Source organism: Gallus gallus, chromosome 2, assembly GCF_016699485.2.
Source record: "Gallus gallus isolate bGalGal1 chromosome 2, bGalGal1.mat.broiler.GRCg7b, whole genome shotgun sequence".
In the NCBI taxonomy this organism is placed as follows: domain Eukaryota; kingdom Metazoa; phylum Chordata; class Aves; order Galliformes; family Phasianidae; genus Gallus; species Gallus gallus.
In genome coordinates, this window is record NC_052533.1 from 106581551 (window position 1) to 106600351 (window position 18801).

At 37.0% G+C, this 18801-nt stretch overlaps 1 protein-coding gene across 3 annotated transcripts in view; it reads left to right on the forward strand.

Annotated features, from left to right (window-relative positions):
• Positions 1-18801, forward strand: part of ASXL3 (additional sex combs like 3, transcriptional regulator) — a 133030-nt gene that overhangs the window by 33070 nt on the left and 81159 nt on the right. For all 3 annotated transcript variants that reach the window (XM_040695444.2, XM_040695443.2, XM_040695445.2), the window contains one exon: positions 15665-15667. In XM_040695444.2, the coding sequence (XP_040551378.1) occupies positions 15665-15667 (3 nt within the window). The remainder of the gene's footprint in view (positions 1-15664; positions 15668-18801) is intronic.

The window sequence follows — 18801 nt, forward strand, 5'->3', positions numbered from 1 at the left end:
TTTCTTCGCTTTGTGTTCTTCGTTATTTTCCTAAAATTAAACAATCATTCCTTCGTGAAGGCTCCATCTTCCCCACTGGTTTGAATCAAACCTACTGCTGCCTTCCTTCCTAACTGCTTTTTAAATCTTCTATTTAAGGATTTTTGTCCTTAACACAGTCCAGGAACTTGCCAGATGCTTCGCTGTGCCTGTGCCATTTTATTTTATCATCCCCCCCCTCCAAGGGATGCCTGCAGAGTCATAACAGTGTATTTAAATAGGTCATGTGCTTTAAAAAAAATTGCTGATTCTTCCAGAAAAAAAAGCTTCTCTCTCTCGAGTTCTCCTGATTTCTTCTTCTAAAAAATTATGATCCTAATACCATCTTTGTTTTTTTTCCCTTATCTTGGCATTACCCTGAAATCACCTGTAGGAGCATGAGAAATAATCTAGTCCCTTCTCTTCAGGGTAATACACTTCAGGGAGGCTAGGGCCAACAGAAGACATTTTAGAATTATCAGAGAGGTAAAAATAGGACGGAAGCTAGTATGAATTAGGTGTTTGGATTAGGGAGGAAAAGACTGAGTTGAGACACAGTAAGTCTTTGGATACATTAAAGATAGGGAAAAAGTAAGGGAATAAATTACTCTGCCTGTCTAATACGGACGGGACAAGAAATAAGGTATTTAAATTGTAGCAAGGAAAGACTGAGGTTAGATGGTAAGAAGATTTTTTTCTAATAGGTATAACTGAGTTCTGTCATAAACTGTGAGAAAGATGTGACAGATCTGCAGATCTCTCTAAAATCAATTTAGTTACTTATCTGTCAGAAAATTTTGTAGAATCAATTGGTCCTGCCTTGAATGAGGGAAATGAACTAGTGTTTCCCTTGATACTTGTTTTTATATTATTTTTTTCAATTTGATTTGCAGTACTAAGGCAATATATATTGCGTGAGTCCCAGAGGAAAATATCCAGCCAAATTCTGATAAATGTGTGATGCTAATAGCCATAGATGATGTGTTGGCTCTTCTGTAGTTTCTTTTCCCCCTTGCTTGGTAACGCTGGGAAATTGACTTGTCCACTTTCATGTCTGGAAAAGATTTTCAGTACAAGTTAAAAGCCAATAAACTTTCAAAATGGAACAAGCAATGTTTAATTTTTGGAGTGTAACTCTAGCCCACAGCTATGCTAGCTATTCATTTTCTTCCTCCATTAAACTCAAGAATGTGAACCATAGAGTGGGATAATTTCATAATAATTTTGCTGTTCAGCTGGGATAACTGACCCCTGTCTTGTCAAGTCATTTAAATAGTGGCATAGAACATCTAGGTTAGAAAAGACCTTCAAGATCATAGAAGTCCAACTATCAACGTGACCTACAGAGACCCATCAGTAAACTGCATCCCTTAGTGCCATGTAGAAGTGCCAAGAAGGGGTTAAAAATCCCTCTTCTTTGGCCCATTTTTCATTTACTAGTAGGAATCCTGAACTTCTTCTCTTCTTTTGGCATTTCTTTTTGATCTTCATTTCAACTATAAGAATTACAGCATTAGTCCTAATTTTCTTTTCTCTGCATATTTTGTATTTTTCTAGGCAAGATTAAGCTATCTATTGATTTATTGTTGTGACAGTAGACTTTCTGAAGAGTGAAAAGAGTTGTTTGCCACTGGCAATAATGCTGTTTCTTCTTCACGTTGTTGATAATATCTATCATGAATTATATCATAATACATTAAGTCTTCTGAGCTTAGGAAAGCAGCAAAGTACGACCCTAATAAATCTCAAGATAATCTTATTAGCTTTTCACTCTTTGTGCAGAAATATTAAACTGGTGGGTTAGATACTTTGAACTGCTGAGCAGAGTCATCAGTGGAGTACAACAGACGATCTACAGTCTGTCTGTAGCTCTGAAGTGAGATCATACTCCTGAAAATATTACCCTTACCTTTGAATCCTTTGATCTTTTTCACAGTGTCTCTTTAAGCCTTTGAATACCTCATCCTTAGAGCTATTGACTTAAAAATAAAACCCTTTCTGAATGTTACAGTTTCTGTAAATAGGCTAAATGAGCTGGCTGTACTCTTCTGCTATTTGCCTTCAGTTCCTTGTTCTATTGCGTATGCATGTAGACAGAAATTTTTATTTCCTTTCTTTGTGAAGTAATTCCAAGTTGTCATTGTGATCTGTAATTATTAACAAGTCATTGTTTTTATCTTTCACTTAGAAGAAAAAAAAATCAAGTGCTCTCTAATAACCACAGGCTCTTAAAAATTTCATTGAAAGAACCACAGTTTTTTCGTCTCAAGACTTTGATCATTAAAGGACGAGCACAGACAGTTAAAAGGCTTCTGTGGTTGTGTATGTCTGATAGAATTTACTTGGGAGACTTTCAGCTGAAGGAGAGTGGTGGTTTGTCTTGAAGGTAGTTATTCTCAGGAACGGACAGAAAAGAAACTTTGATGGGAAAAGAGCAAGACAGCCATTCACATCCTTTTGCCTGGCATTATGAAGTTTTTCTGTATGCCTCTATACACTTGACTTTTGTCTGCAGAGCAGTGAAAGAAACGATCTTTCAGTTCTACCTGTTTTTCACTTCAGACATCTCTTTTGAAACATTTTTGTCCTGGTATAGCAGTGAGCCACCTAGTTTAGTAGGCAGTTGTGATAACTACGTTTCACCACGTAACAATCTCAGGCTTGCTTCTTCTTGTCTTGCTGCTCCCAGGTTATGCCTAACCTGGTAAAATCAGATGGGATTCCTCCCTGATGCATTCCAGACATGGAACTGTAACTTCTATAATCACACCTAAATCACTTTTGTGATAATCTAAGGTTTTGATAGCGATGTAGCCTTAAAACAGCTATGGTAGTACCTCAGACCTAAAAGCAGTCCTGTGGGTAGATCTGGTAATTCCTGATTACCTGATGCTGCATTATGATTACCCTACGGTGAATTTAAACCTAGCTTGTTTATGTCTCTACAGTGGTAATCTTGTTTTTGTATTGGTTTGGAAAACTGTCATTTGAGGCCAATGAAATGGATTCAAAATCACAAATTCTCAAATATTTTTCATCAGCTGATTGCGTAGATGACATGATTGTTGTTTGTTAGTGATGGTCCTTTGTGTATATATTTATGTTTAACTATATTAATGTACGTATATATATATATTTCAGTATAACGTAAATTGCTACATTGAGGTGCATTTTTGTCTGAACCAACATTAGCTTCATATTTGCTCCGTATTTCAAGTTTTAGAAATTGTGTGGTTTGTTTTTGTTTTAATGCCATTCCTCTTCCTTTCACGGGACAATGAGGGGTCTCTATCTGGAGCCTTCAATAAACAGTCCAGTAAAATCAGCCCTCATGTTAGCACATTTGATGAGATTACCTGTGTTGGTTCTGTGTTTTTTGTTTGTTTGTTTCAATAATGCTTGTAGTAATGTGTACCCTAGATGTTACAGGCAGACTAAAAATCATACTTGTGTCAAATACAAATGCCTTTGTTAAACTAATTGAGGCGTGGATTTAATTTTGGAAATAATTTCATTTGTTAAATAGCACAGTGGAAATAAGAATACTTTGAGTATGACTCAGAATACTTTGGAGGATACTGTTCTTTCTGTTAGGTATATTAATGGAGCGTATATAAGAAGGGAGAATACAGAAGTAAAGAAAATTCTTTCAAAGTGAAATAAGGAGCTAAAAATATATGTGGTCTTCTGCCCTCCTACTTCTGATATTCTACACAGTAAACTGGTGTTCCCAGTGTACTATCTCTACTAGTTCGTGTCTACGTGCAGTCTCTTGTCCCAAGAGTTTCTGCTGCAGGAATCCTTCCCTCTTTCCCAAATCTAGGTCACCAGTCCCATGGTCTCCAATTACCCCAGTCTGCTGTCATCTGTTTTCCCTTCTCACGTATGATGGTCTCATTTGACCATCCTATGTGCCTGAAATTTTTACAGACTAAAGTTTTGACATCGCAGATGTTAGTATTTAACTCGTAGTCTGGCTCAGGACCAACCAAGCTTTCTTGTTTAGCTTGATTCCAGCACTAATGTTGAGAAAATAAAAGCCCAGTTCTCTGATTCTGTTATGTCTGGGACCTTCAACATATTATTTAAGAACAGTTTAGAAAGGTTCATTTGGCACCCCATTTATACTCTATCTCTGATTTGTCATGGTGTTGAAGTTGGTGCTTGAATGCTTGGTTGAGATGGTATTTCAGAACAGCTGATTCTTTCTTTTATTTTCTCTTAAAAAAAAAAAAAAGTATATATATATTACATTATTGTTACATTTCCATATATATTTATGCTCATATAGTATTCAGCACTTCAGTTTTCAGCAGGTGAGCCCTGGTACAATATTCTGTCTGGGTGCTAAAACACGCATTGTAACCTTCTTCCATGGAAGTGATAGGAAATACTGCTGCTTGATTTTTTATTTTTTTTTTAAAGATTGGCAATAAAGTGGTTTGTTTTAAATCTATTAGCAGCTCTCCAGAATTTGTCTGTAAAGATTGGGAAAATAGGAATCCAGTTCTGCTCCTTCCACCCAAACGTAATCTGTATTTTCTCGAAGAGTGTTCATTATGCTGGTGTGGTGCATAAAGCTCTTTTATTTGTTTGATGTTTTATTGGTAAGGGAGAGTGGCTCATATGATCATTAAATATTAAAGTCTAATAATTCAGTGGAAGCATTGACATCTTAAAGTTAATCTCTTTTACTGTAATAGGAAAAATGATGGTGGTTAAATTTTGTGATGTGATAAACATGCTTCAGCTTTTAACAGTCTGTACTGCAAAAATATTTTATCTTTTGAATGCACGTCCAACTCCCCTTTATCACAGTCTACTTTGCTGAAATTAAGACCTACATAAAATATATTAAAGCCATATTAAAGATAATCATTATTTTTAATAGAAGAGGAAATTCAACTACTTAATTGTAACAAATAATGGATAGCAATGCAGAGACTGATGTACTAAGTTTTTTCTGTGCAATAAAAGGCAATGCTTCCCATTAGCGGACATTTCATTTTGAAGTAGGTGAGCATCAGCTGTGAAAAGTAAGTGGTGTACATTTTTTTTTTACAAAATTCAGTGCTCATTTTATTGCTTTATAATAAATACCTTCTCAATATATTTTTATGTTTAATACAAGAATTGAATTTGTATTTTCTTTTCCTGATGCCATGCCTCTCAATGTAGACTACTGTTGAAAGGGACTGAAAAGTGATAATGTAGTTCAGGATGATGAAAAGAGAAACCTGAGTTACAAATTGGTGTTACTGTATGCATAAAATTACCCTAAAGTGTATATTGTGTCAAGGCCGGTTTCACCCATTTTTCCTAGAAAACGTAACTTTTCTTTTAGCACTATTTAAGTATGCAGCAGATGTACTTTCTGCAGTGTTTCTATATATTAGAGAGTTGTTCTGCATTTAATTTTGCTTCTCTTGTTCAGAAAGAGAAATTGCATAAGGATATCCAAGAGATACAGACATGTTGAAAATAACCAGATACTTAGAGAAGCTATAAACTAGAAAAGTTTCACTAGATCATTAATCCATCCTCTCTGCAATGCAAGTTATTTGGTGTTTCAAACTTTGCCTATGGTTGTATAAACTGAAGCATGACTATGTAGAAGATGGATAGATAGCTGTGTAAGATCTTTGGTTTTAATAACCTTACCAGCCTGCTTTGCCAGCATCTTTCTACTTGAGAGGAGCGAGGGCATAGAAGAATTTGCAGTCCACTGGAAACGTGCATCTCCTACTGTCCAGAGCCAAAACTTTCTAAAAGTGATTTGTGAAAGTGAGATTAGACAGAACATGTTATTTTTCTATCATTGATCTGAAATGAAGATCTGTCATACAGGTGATAAAGTAGCATTTTTAAGTAAAAGCCTGAAACAAGACCTGCAAGAAGGCTTAATATCGGTCCATGTTAGTTAGAAGCACATTGCAAGAGCTATTGTTCCCTAGTTATCAAGCCTGTTTGGCTCTCTTGTGCTTAGAAAAGGCAAGAGTAATCTTCTGTTTTTCCTTTAGGAAATGTTTGGGCAAAAGAGACTCAACACATAAGCCTGGCAGTAGTAGCCATATATATATATATATATCAAAGTTTGAAACACAGAATGCTATGTACACTAGCTCAAAGAAGTCATCTTTTGAATGAACTCTGTGGTAAAATATTCTTTACAAAAGGAGTTTAAGCTGTTGAAGTCTTGAACCTGCAAGAAAAATTCGAGTAACCTAGGAAGCTGATTCTTCTTGCAAGTATAGAATGAATCATTCTGGGTTTCAACTTATTAGTTACCAATTGAAATTTCTTTGTTGTGGTTGGATATGTTTGACATTTCTGTTTTGGTTTCTGCTTTCCACTTTTGCATTGAAGACTTAGTATTTAAACATACTGTTTATTACTGCTTTGAATTTCATTTATTCCACAGCTGACTTCTGTTGTCTTTATTTCTAAGCGCTGTGTCTTAAGGGACATGCACAACATCCCACAAAATGGTATAATCTGTTTTTTATGCCATTTCACTATTTCTAGTATTTCACAGAAACTAAAAAACAAAAACAAAACATAAAAAACAAAAACCAACCCAAACATAAACTGAACTACAACACAGTCAATTCATTACAGATTTTCTGCTAAGTATTCAGTAAATTGTCCAGTATTTATTTTCATTATAAGCGTATTTTTCACAGAGCAGAAGCATAGCCATTTCTGGCAGACTGAATTAAATGCATTTCACTTGAATGTGGAGGAAGAAAACATTGTCAAGCTTTCTATGAAACCATTATTTTCTAGTAATAATTTATTTTCTGGATAAGCTTTCTATGAATGTCTTTATATTTCTATAAAGATATAGGCACATTGTTCAGTCTATGTATAATTAAAACATTTATTAACTGAAGGGGAAAAAATATGGAAATATTTTGTCTCTTTCTTTTTCTTCATATTGCCTGAGCTGAAAAATGTACTAGTTCTCTCAGTCATGCACTAGCACATCTCATTTAAAATTTTATAACCTTTTCATAGAGTGAAGGCTAAAAAAAGGCTCTGAATTCCACTGTCCAAAAGGACTATAGCAACCATCAGGTATATTTGTTCAGCAAATCTGTTACAGACGTGATTTTTTTTTTTTCCCTGTGTAAGGTTGGTTGATAGCAATTCCATTTAAATTTGAGTTTCATAGCTAGTCTTCTTAATTACTATGAAATTAAATGACATGCACAGTCTTCATTTCAAAACAGAATTATTATGAAAAGTGCTTAAACTTCTTTGGCTTATTTACCCTAGCATTATCCAAAGGAAAAATATGTTTTAAGCAAGATATGATTTTCTTTCAGGAGTACGGAAAATTCCCATATTCTGTTTGTAATTCATATAATTTGTCAGCGAGGCAGACTGTTTTATGATGGCTGTGTGCTAAATCCAGTAATTATATGACTGGCAAATATTTACAGTGTCATAAAGTACTAACAAGCAAAATGTATCTATCAAGAAAAAATATAAATAAAAGAAAAATACTGGATGTATGAAACTGTTTGTCTGCTTCTGTGTGTAAATGTACTTACAGACACGTGCTTGTACATGCACATGTTTACATACATGCATATAAACTTGTAAATCACAGAACTGTATTCATTTATATCCTATGCTCAGTTGTTCTGTTAGTAAAGACTGTGTGGGAAAGAGCTCAAAACATGAATAAGAATTGTTTTGCTGTTAGTTCTCCATAGCTAAAAAAATAATAATAAAAAAAAGAGCACAAAGGTCTTTTTACCCAATCTATTTTGTTTTCATTTTATTTTGCACCTCAGCTCAGAAAAATGACCACAACAGTTATGGTCTGCACAGTCAATGTGTAAGTAGTTTTTTAACAGCTGTGGCATAGGAAGTATGAAAATGTATTCTGATAAATTTGCTAAACACAATCCTGTAAACAGCGAAAAATACGCAAGATGGCAAGATTTCTGAAAGACATCATTTTTTTGTGTATTTGCAACTCCACTTTCAGTCAACATAAATATAGTACCTGAGGATTTTCAAATGGATTGTATACAGTTGCAATTAGACATTCAACTAAAAATAAATAAATAAAATTGATTGTATCTCCTTACTAGACTTTTATAAACCATGTCTTAGCAGAGAGAAATATCCCTCTCTTCACAGTCATGCCTTATTCATGTCATTGTTTTTTAGCAGTATGTCCCTTTGTGAACAGCTGTGTTCAAGGATGAAGCATAGGAAAAATAAAATTAGATCAAAACCTCTGACAGGCACTTTGCGACCTCACTAAGAATTGCAACCACTTCCATTAAACCAGGGACCAATGCATTAGTTTCACAAAAACAAGGACAAATATCCCACTCAATGGTTTTATGGTTTTGTTACCCTCTTTTTTTTTTTTTTTTTCAGTCAAAAATACAAAAAAAGAAAAGGAGTCTTGTTACATAAAATATTTTATATATTTTATATGTGGCCCGAGACAATTCATCTTCACTCACTGTGGCCCAGGCAAATTTGGACACTCACGCTCTGTGTGGAGGTTACAAACTTGGTGACAGGCTGTGGCTGGAAGATTTTCTCTTTTTTTTTTTCACTTTTGACACCACAGTGGGTGTAACTGAGCATTGCCAATCAATTCTTTGAGCTTGCACCTACTGGGTGTACAGCTTAAATGGATTATTGCAGAAGCATTAAGAAAAAAGCTATTTGTATGAGTACAAAGACTAACAAGGTAGGAGTTTTAATTGATGACATGGTTGATACTGTCAATTTAAGGTATCATTTAATTCTTCATTAAAAATATTTACACACAGTGACCAGGATGACTGATAGAAAACTTAATGATTCCTGGTGAAGACTGAATTTTTCATGTGATGCTACATTATGTTGCATTTTTTTTGACTCTTTCTTTGTACGTATATCTCAGCCCCTACGTTCAAAGGAAAATTGTTAATGACATCAGCAGAATCGAGCTTCTTTCTGGTGGAATGCTGTGCCTATCGAGTATGGCCAGTCTAAAACTTTTACGTGTTCATTTTAGTTATCAATGTTTTACTGTTACAAGTTATTTAATGTTTACTATTGTTATAACTTGAAAACATTTTCTGTGACACCTTGAAATGAGATTGCTTTTTAGCTATATGATAAATAGAAGTTTAATTATGTCATTTCCAGACTTAATGAAATGATTTGAGTTAAAAATAATAATAATAATAATATCTTCCACTAGGCTGAATTGCAACGACAGCTGGGTTAAGTTATAACACAAAAATAAAAGTATCTGCTCAGTGCTTTGAGGGAAAGAAAAAACATTTTGCTCTGCTGTTTTGCCAAATGAAACTCCCCCGTGCGCACAAGCATAACTTAAATGTTTTACATCCACCCAAATATTTTAATTTGAACCAATACAGTAAATGTTATATTGCTATATTTTTTAAAGATACAGGATGTACTGCGATTGCCATTTCTATATTTCAGGATTTGCAGACAGATATGAGCTCTTAACAAAAGTGTTTGAAAGAAATACTTGACAGTTATTAGGCTGCAGAATTATAGCAGTTGCATTTATTTTGATGTAATATCTTTTTGCTTATAGGTATTATCTTTGAAGCAGGAAGTATTGCTAGAAAATGACAACTTGCTTTTGGAAGTAATCTTTATTTGTTTATGTTTATTCCCTTTCTCCTCATTCTTTATATCAGTTTGGTTTTTTTCCGCCTCTCTTGGAGGTTGATTGAAACATACGTGCTTAATTGTTCCTTAAGTACAAAAACATTGATAAAAGTTCTGAAAGGGAATGAATGTTTATTTTAATCTGTTATTTTATGTTTTACAACAGACTTTAGAAAATCACTTTCAATTTTTTTTTCTTTTTTTCCTTTTTTTTGGTCAGTAGGGTGCAAGCTAAAGATATAAAAATAGATTGTTCTTATTCATTCTAACTTCTCTTTTTTCTTGGGCTGAAAACAATTCTTTTGGATCCTTAAAATAAGTATGGTACGTCTGCATAATTACCCCCTGCTTTGACATTTATTTCCAAAGTTCTGAATTCTGTGTCTCTAAAAAGTCATGCTCAACTAAAAGTAAATAGGAAAGTAAAAGTAAATAGGAAAAAAAAAAAAAAAGAAAAACCTGGGGGGGTTTCCCTGAAGTTTGGGTTGTGAGAAGAAGTGCTCCCCTTTCTTTATTTTGAGTAGAAGTAAACAAAAATAAAATGAAAATTAGTGTTTCAGTTGTTTTTATTTCTCTAAAAGATTTATTATGTTATGTTTCTCTTATAAAAGGTATAATTATTTTGCATTAGGATACTATAGAATGGGAGAGGAAGGCAGGAGAGAAGAGGAGAAGGAGATGAAGGAGAGGGAAAGGGTGAAGAGAAGAGCTGAAAGAAAAGGGGGGAAAGGGAGAGAGAGAGAAAGGAAAAAGCGAAAGAGAAGCAAAAAAAAAAAAAAAAGAAAAGAGGGAAAGAAAAGATGTCCACTGCAGGGTTTTGGTAGTGGATGTCTGCAGAGGTGTCCTCATTGATCTTTGTTGGCTTCCCCCCCCCCCCCCCATTTTAAGTCTTTGGTTCATGCTACCCAAATCTATTTTAATGTGCAATAAATTAAGTTGAAGTCAAATCTGTTTTGCCTGTGATGGTAACTGGTAAGTGATCTCCCTGTCTTTACCTGTGAGTTTTTCATCCTCTCTTCTGTTTCCTGCTGAGAGAGTGAGTGAGTGGCTGGGTGCGCGCTTGTCTGCTGGACAAGGCTAATCATCACAAGTGGAAAGAGAGAGAAAGCAAGGGAGAAGAAGAGAAAGGAGAAAAAAAAGGAAAGAGATGAAAGAGGGCGAAAAAGAAAAAGGATAGAGAAGTGAACTGAAAGAGGAAGGAAGAAAGAAGAGAGCATACAGAGAAGGAAAAGAGAGTGGACCAATTAGAAGACAAAGTAAGGTGGAAGAAGGGATTAAAGGAGAGAACAAGGAAGAAAAGGAAGACAGAAGGGAGAGGAGACAGAAAGAAGAGAACAGCGAAAAAGGGAAGAGAAGATTGAGGAGAGTGCAATAATGAAGCAGAGAGTTACAGAAAGAAGGGAATAAGGAGAAAAGGAGAGAAGCAAGAAGAAAAGGAGAGAAAGGAAAAAGAATAGAAAAAAAATGAAGAAAAGGAAGGAAAAGAAAAGAGAAAAAAATAAAAAGAAATGTATGCAACTTCATCATGTTCAAGGAATCTGTGCCTTACTGTTAGCAGCAGTCAAAATTTTTAACTGACTGGGTGAGCTCATATGCAGTAGTGGTATGTGGTAAGCAAGACCCTGGAAATCACTTCCTACCAAATAGAAACAGTAAAATGCTGATGTTAAAATATAATTCAGCTTTGGTGGCATTGGTATACATATATTCTTTTCAGGAAAAAAAAAAAAAAAAAAAAAAGAACCTGTAATAAATAAAAATGTTCTTACTGATTCGGAAAGTGATTACTCAGGCAGATGGATGGTGTGGCTGAAATGCCATAATATACCAAGCTCCAACAGGCCGGCATGTTGGCACATGTCGATTTCTAAGACTGGCCAAAGTTAATAAAACAATTTAATTAGGGTAACTTAGGCTTAATAAGATTCTTGCAAGTGAAAGTAAAGAAAGAAAAATAAATTTTAAGTTCTGCATAGCAATTTGTTTTAAAGCTTTCCTTTCAAGGAGAAACATATATATTTAATAAAGTAATCTTATATTACAGTCTAGTGGCTCAGCGTTATGTAACTTATTCAATATTTAAAGATCTCTGAACTGAAAAGAATCCATAATTCTAATAAAATGTAAACAGTATTTTTAAACTGTGCAGTAGTGAACTTTGCTCAGCAGCACTGGTGTGCTGCTTTTTTTTTTTTTCATTTCAATGGTTACGTATTGCTGCAGTTCAACCCTTTTATCTGAAATACATTTATCTTTTTAAGTTTCAACTCTAATAGCACTTAACAGTATGTTCTTTTTTATTTGTTTATTTTTATTGGGGGGAAGGTGGGAGATGTCTGTAGACTTAATTTTATAAATGTAGTTGTGATTGGTTTTAACAGTGGCAACTGGAAAACTGCAGTGAAATCATGTGAGGGTAGGGACACAACCTTAGGCTTGAGTGAAAAAGCTAGGAAGAGCATGGAGCTCTTTCAAGCCCACCTGGTAAGCCCAGTGGAAACTGGGAGAAAGAGAGATTTCCACTGAAAATGGCAACTGCTCCATTGAGGTACAACTGTTGCTGGCATAACTTCAGGGTGATGCATGTCCCTGGCACAGCTGTGGTAGCATAGGCCCCTGCTGTGGGTGGTAGGGAAGGCTGGAGATTCTCCTCATTGGCCAGTGCAGGAGCATGGCAGGAAGCTGTGGCTGCATCAGGATTGCTTTCTCGCTGGACCGTGTGGAATAGGTGTCTTGCTCAGACTTCTGAACTAAACATGGCCCACAGTGATTTTCTGGCAACATTCTTCTGCCTCCTTTCCCTTTTTCACTGTGCAACAGAGTTAATGAAGCCTCTTTCATGTGCTGTATGGGCTTGCTCTGTGGGTGGTGCAGCAGCTCAGAAGTCCTGCTGTTCTTTTGCAGTACAATTTATCACTGTTTTAAGTCTTCAGCAGTTGCAACCAGTATGAGACCTAGCAGTTGTGGCAGCTTCCAGGCTTCCTCTTCAGGAAGCTTCAGTAAACATCTGGGAGCTGCTGCTCCCGGGACTTCCGGTGGCTCACTGCTGTAATTTACAGCCAGCCCCTGGAGGTGATTGTCAGCTCTTACAGATAAGCTTCTCTTCACTACTTCCTTATGAACTCTTATTATGAACTACCTATGCATTTTGACTTCAGCTAACTTGATCAAGCAGTGTCAAACAAGTGTTTCATTAGTGTTTGAGAAGCAACTGTAGAATTACTAGACAAGAGCACAGCTCCCAGAGTCCAGGAAACAGGAGCAGCTGAAACAGACTGGTAATTGTCATAGCAATTAATACAAGAGGGGGAAATGGGGCACAGAAAATCAGCTCAGAATGATATGGGAGTGTGATGGTACTGATGTACCACAGGGCATGGTCAGCAGCAGCTGTTTCTCGCACCTCAGAGACCTTGAATCTTCAGCTGCTTCAGGGAGTGCACAGAGCCTGTCCCTAAGACTGATGTTGCAGAGGGCTGTGGCCTTGCCCATGGGATGTGCACTCTGTCCAGGGCAGTGAGTTGCCAAGGAAAAAAGCTCCAAGGAATCTGTGCAGCATGATACCGATCAAACAAGAGATAATAGGGACTTTGCAAAAGCAAGAACCCGAACCCCATAATATGGAGGAATGGCAGATAGAGATTATAATCAAGTAACCTGTGAATAGAAACTGCAGAGATTGAGAAACATGGAAATTTGCTGGCAATAGAAGGAAGATTCTCAGCTTGCAGAGAAGGACAGGCAAAGTATCCTGAAAGGAGGTGAGCAGGATTGTCAGGGCAGACATCAGAGCCAGCTGAAGCCTCTCCAAATGTGTATGTGAAGATGAGGAGGAGTGTTACAGCTATTGGAGACCTTATTCTTTCAGAGACAGAGACACTCATCAGCCAGCCTGGTGTAAAAAATGCCCAGGGAAGCTGTTCTGTCCTCCTTGTTGAGCAAGAATGGCTCATTCCAATCTTCAGGAAGTTGAACATGTGTGGCAAAGGCTGCTAAGAATGAGCAAGGGTAATTCCTGGCTAGCCTTCTTTGATCAGATAGCTTGTTCAGTGCATAAGGAGAGATCAGTGAATGTTGCTCACATTACTTAGCAAGGCTTCTGACAAAGCCTGCCATAGTGAACACACAAATTTTAGAGACAGATTCAGGTGGATGAAGAACAACAACAAGTTGGGTGGAAATTTGCCTGGATTGTATGGCCCAAATTGTTTTTATCAAAGGTACAAAAATCCACTTGGTGGCCAGTTACTATGTGATGCTACTCAGGTGTTGATACCGAAGCTGTTATTGCTGAAGGTTTCTATTAAAGATCTGGATGGTGGGACAAAGTGTTTTCAGCGTGTTTGAATCAGCTGGGTTGATACACCAGCAAGGTGAGATGCTATTCAGAAGGATTGAGACAGCAGAGAAGTGTACAAACGGGGACCTTATGAAACTCCATGAAGGCAAGAGCAAATTCCTTCATCTGGAACACAGTAACCTATGCAATAGCACAGAATCCTAGAACGACACAGATTAGAAGGGATCTCAGAAGAATATCAGGTCCAACCTTCTGTGGAAAAGGGAGCCTGAGTGAGATAATCTAGCTTGCTATTCTGTCACATCTTGAAAACTGCCAGTTTTCAAGACCCTGCCATGGACTCAGCCATATCCCCACGGAGGCTGGTCCAGTGATTGCTTGTTCTCCTTACAAAAAAATCTTCCTGGTACCAAGATGAAGCCTTCATCCTGGTGCAACTTGTACCTACTCCCCATTGTCCTCTCTGATGACTCCTTGTGAAGACAGAGCCTTCTGACACTTTGTAGCCACCTTCCAAGTACTGGAAAAATTGTGATGTAGTCCTCTCCTCGCCTTCTCTCCTGGCTGAAAAGAACCAACTCCTTCAGTCTTCTCTCACAGAGCAGGTTCTCCAGCCCTGGGACAACATAATCAAAGAGACCAGTAAAGGCTAGAATTGGTGTGCTGGAGAACAGCCTTGCTGAAAAGGACCATGGTGGTGGACAACAAACTGAACATGAGAAAGCTTCTACAGCAAAAATGTAAATCAGATCCTGTACCTCATCTATGAGGCAATACAAGAAAAAATAGAGGTATGATCCCACTGTGCTCAGAGCATGGTGGGCATTGTACAGAGTATTGTGTCCAGTTCCATTTGACACAATTCAGTGGATGTGGGGAGCTCACTGGCTAGAAAGCAGCTTTGCAGAAAATTCCCTGGGAGTCTGGTAGTTAACTGTCTGAATGTTAGCCAGCAGTGTCCCCTTTCAGCAAAGAAGGCCAAACCCACTTTGGGCTATGGTAGCAGGAATATGTATGTCTAGAAGGTCAGACAGACCGATCCTTCCCTTCTGCTTGGTGCTTGTAAGACCACATCTTGAGTCCTACGTCCAGCTTGGGGTCCTCAGTACTGGAAAGACATTGTCATGCTGAAGCAAGTCGAGTAAAGGTCTACCAAGGCGGATGGTGACCAGAGATGTAATGTATGAGGAGAGACTGAGAGCAGGGCTTGTTCGCACAACAAAAGGGAAGACCTGTGGAGATCTCATGGCAATCCACAGCTAACTACTGGGAGGGTATAGAGAAAACAGTCAGGCTTTTCTTGGAGGTTGTGCAGTGATAGCATGAGAGGTAACAGACAAGCTAGAACATGGAAAATTCTTATTTGATGCTAAGAAGAATATTTTCCCAGTGAGAGCAGTTAAGCATAGGAGGAGATTGTCCAAAGAGGTTGTGAGGGTTTCATTTTTGGAGGTTGCACAAAACTGAGCTGGACAGATCCCAGTCCAAGTGACTGTTTTGAGCAGAAGGTTGGAGTGGATGACTTCTGGAAGTTCCTTCCATTGCGAATTAGCTATGATGATATGAGTATATGAACCTTGGTGCAGCTCAGTGTTCTTAAAAATAGCTGTGTGTGTATTTTGCATTTGACTAACCAGTAATATGTTGATAACACACACAAAATATTCCTAAAACAGTACAGAGAAAGTTGTCGTTGTGGAGGCTGGCCAATTAAAAAGCCAAGTTAAATAGCAGAACTTGGGATAAATTCATAGAGGTCCCTTGTGTAATATGATTAAATTTTAGAGACTGAAAGGCATTTGTGATTACTGACTATGTCTTGTTCAGCAGAGTCACTTTACTTTCCACATTAACTGTATTTTAAGAGAAAGCTTCAACTAACTTGAAGCCAAGAATATTTGGAAGGCTGTTTTTTTCTTTTTTCTTTTTTCTTTTTTTTTCCTTCTCTGCATTGCACATTTTGTGGCAGTGTTTTTCTTGGTCTCAGTCCATTTCTGATTGTAGAACAGTCATTACTTCATTTTTCTAAACATATGTATTTAAAACCCACAAGGGCTTGTGAAATCTGATACTAAAATAAGACATCATGTATATCAAAACCCTGGTTTCTTTAAGAAAGCCGTGTTTTAACCTCTACTCCAGAGTTCCTTTCATGTGAGAAGAATTCATTTTTTCTTTTTATAATTTTGTCCTTAGTGCTTTGGTATTGGAGTAGAAAATGAAAAGTGAACTACTGTTTTTTAATGAGATCAGTTAAAACTGTTAAAAGGAAATATTTTATTAAGAAAGAAAAGAAAAAAACCCAACATATTCTTGCAAAGGAAGTAGCTGTAGAGAGAGAACTATATTATTTGACCAGCGTACGAATTCGTTACACAAAGAAATCAAAGTTTCTTTCAAGTTGTGTTGAATGAGGAGGGTGTTCTCTGTCCAGAGGACACTGTAGCTGTTGTGACCACCTCAGATATGTGTGGATTTCTTGTTCTTTTGGTATAACTTTCTTTTTGAAACGTTTTTCCTTTAGAAGGATTTCAAAAGGTACTCTTCTAATCTTTGCCCGTGTCTTTGAAAAATGCATTTAAATGCTTCCTCTTGCTTTGGCTAGCTTTGCTTTGTTCTTGTGTTGTTTGTTCTACATCTAACAAAATGGGAAGGATTCAAAGTACAGGAATGCCTTTACTGTATATCCTTTTTTTTTTTTTTTTTGAGATTTTTCTTCTTGAAGAATTGAAACCTGAGGTTTTCCCAGGTGTTACAAAACACAGAGGAAGCGTAAACATTCTCTGTAAAACATGTCTCATTTTCTTTGTGGTTGAGGAATGCTTGTTACCATATGTGAAAATCATTTAAAGAGGTGACATGGTGTTACAAGCATACTTTTTAGATCATTAGAGATATTTGGAGAGACAGACTCAGAGGAATGACTGACAATGGAGAAGGGTGATCTGCAAAAATAACAACTAGTGATATCTACATTTCAGGGAAGCATGTTTGTATTGTTCTGTCTGCAGTTTCTAATGTGACATTGTTAATGTGGCGTTGTGTGATTTTCATTTTTTTTTCTCTTTGTGTTTTAAAATAAATTATGAACCTAGAGAAGGTGTTTGTCTTGATAGGTGTTAAGATTTTTTTGTTTTGTTTAGAAAAAAATATTTTCAGAAAAAAAGATGGCAGTAACTCTTTATTTTCACATGCTGTGTAAAATTGTACTCAGGAATACTTCAAACTTTATACAAGTTCTGCAGTTTTTGTATAAGGCTTTCTTGTAGGAGAAACCAGTTTATTAAACCAAAAAGAAGCCTAGCTGACATAAAGACCACTGAGATTTGCTCCAGGTCCCGGAGCTTTTCTTTTTATTGTTTTTGATGATTTCTAACAAAAACTTGGTTTTACTACGGAAGGACTTTTTTTCCTGGAACATTAATGTGGCTGTTGTCTTCAGGTTTGACCCTATGAGAAGTTTTTCCAGTCTGAGCAAAGAGCTACAGTACATTTTCCTCTAGATATTAGAAAGATTAACAGTGTTGTGGAATACCAGAACTTCCTATGTCAGAATTATAGAGTGGATGTCCTGGCCTCAGACCACAGAGAGTTCTCTAAAGATAAGGGTGAAAACACTGAACTAGACCGAAATGTCTGTCAGAGGCTGTTGTACAGAGTAGAGGGCAGATCCAATGTGTTTTCGGTAGTCTTTACTGCAAGGAAAAAGAATCAGATATACCACAGTGCTACAATACAGCACAAAGGTGATTAATAAGTGAAGTCGAGGCCAGTATTTGCATGAGTGAACCAAACTCTTAGCTACTGAGAGGCAGTTAGAAGACAGTTGGCTAGTTACATATGGTAGCTCTGCTTTACCAAGGAACCTATTTATCTTACTGGACTGTGTGGTCAGTGGTTGAATTTGTTATTGAGATTTTGAGCAGCTTTTTTGATTGTCCTGCTAAGAAATACGGAGAACATCCTTGCATTATGCTTGGCTTGAAGGTGGTATCCACTCTGAGTTTCTCTCCAGTATTGGTCTAAGTTATTTCACATTTGAAGCACAATGAAGAGATTTATTTTCTTGGTCATATAACAAATACTACACTCAACTGTGATTCCAGCTGCTTATACCTCCCTCACAAGCTACAGTGGGCAAGGTTCAAGTTCATCCCTAAGTTTCCTGCTTCAGCAGTCACTACTTGGGTTAACTTCAGAGAAAGCTGGTAGGTACGCTCTGCCAGCTAAAGGCAGGCATGAGGTATTTGTGATGAGTGTGTTATGTTTTGGCATGTATGTATTAGTTGTTGTTCTTTTTTCCATGACACTAATAATATATCTGGTGTAAAAGAAAGAAATCTGTGTAGAGGTTGGATATGAAGCAATTTCAGCAGTTTGCATTCCCCATCATCTTTTGGGATCTGCTTACATTTTGCAAGAATTTGTGGCCAGATCAGCTGTCTTAGGCTGCTTTGTTGCATGAAAGCAGTAAGCTCTCTGGCTACTTACTCAGCTCAGAAATAGCAGCCATGCTTGTGATATTCTGAGGCTGAAAGTCAGATGCTAAATGTGAAGCATGAATAGGAGCAGAGATCTAGAATTTTTTTTAGGGTACTGCCCAAATGAGAACAGATCTGATGATAATTTGGGGCAAATTAATTTTAAGGAAATTCATAAGCTTTCCTTTGAAATACTTCTAAATATCAAGTTGAATCATAGAACGGTATGTTGGAATGAACTATAAAGATCATCTTGTTCCAACCTCCCTGCTGCGGGCAGGGCTCTCACCCACCAACTCAGCTGCTCAGGGCCCCATCCAACCAACCTGGCCTTGAACG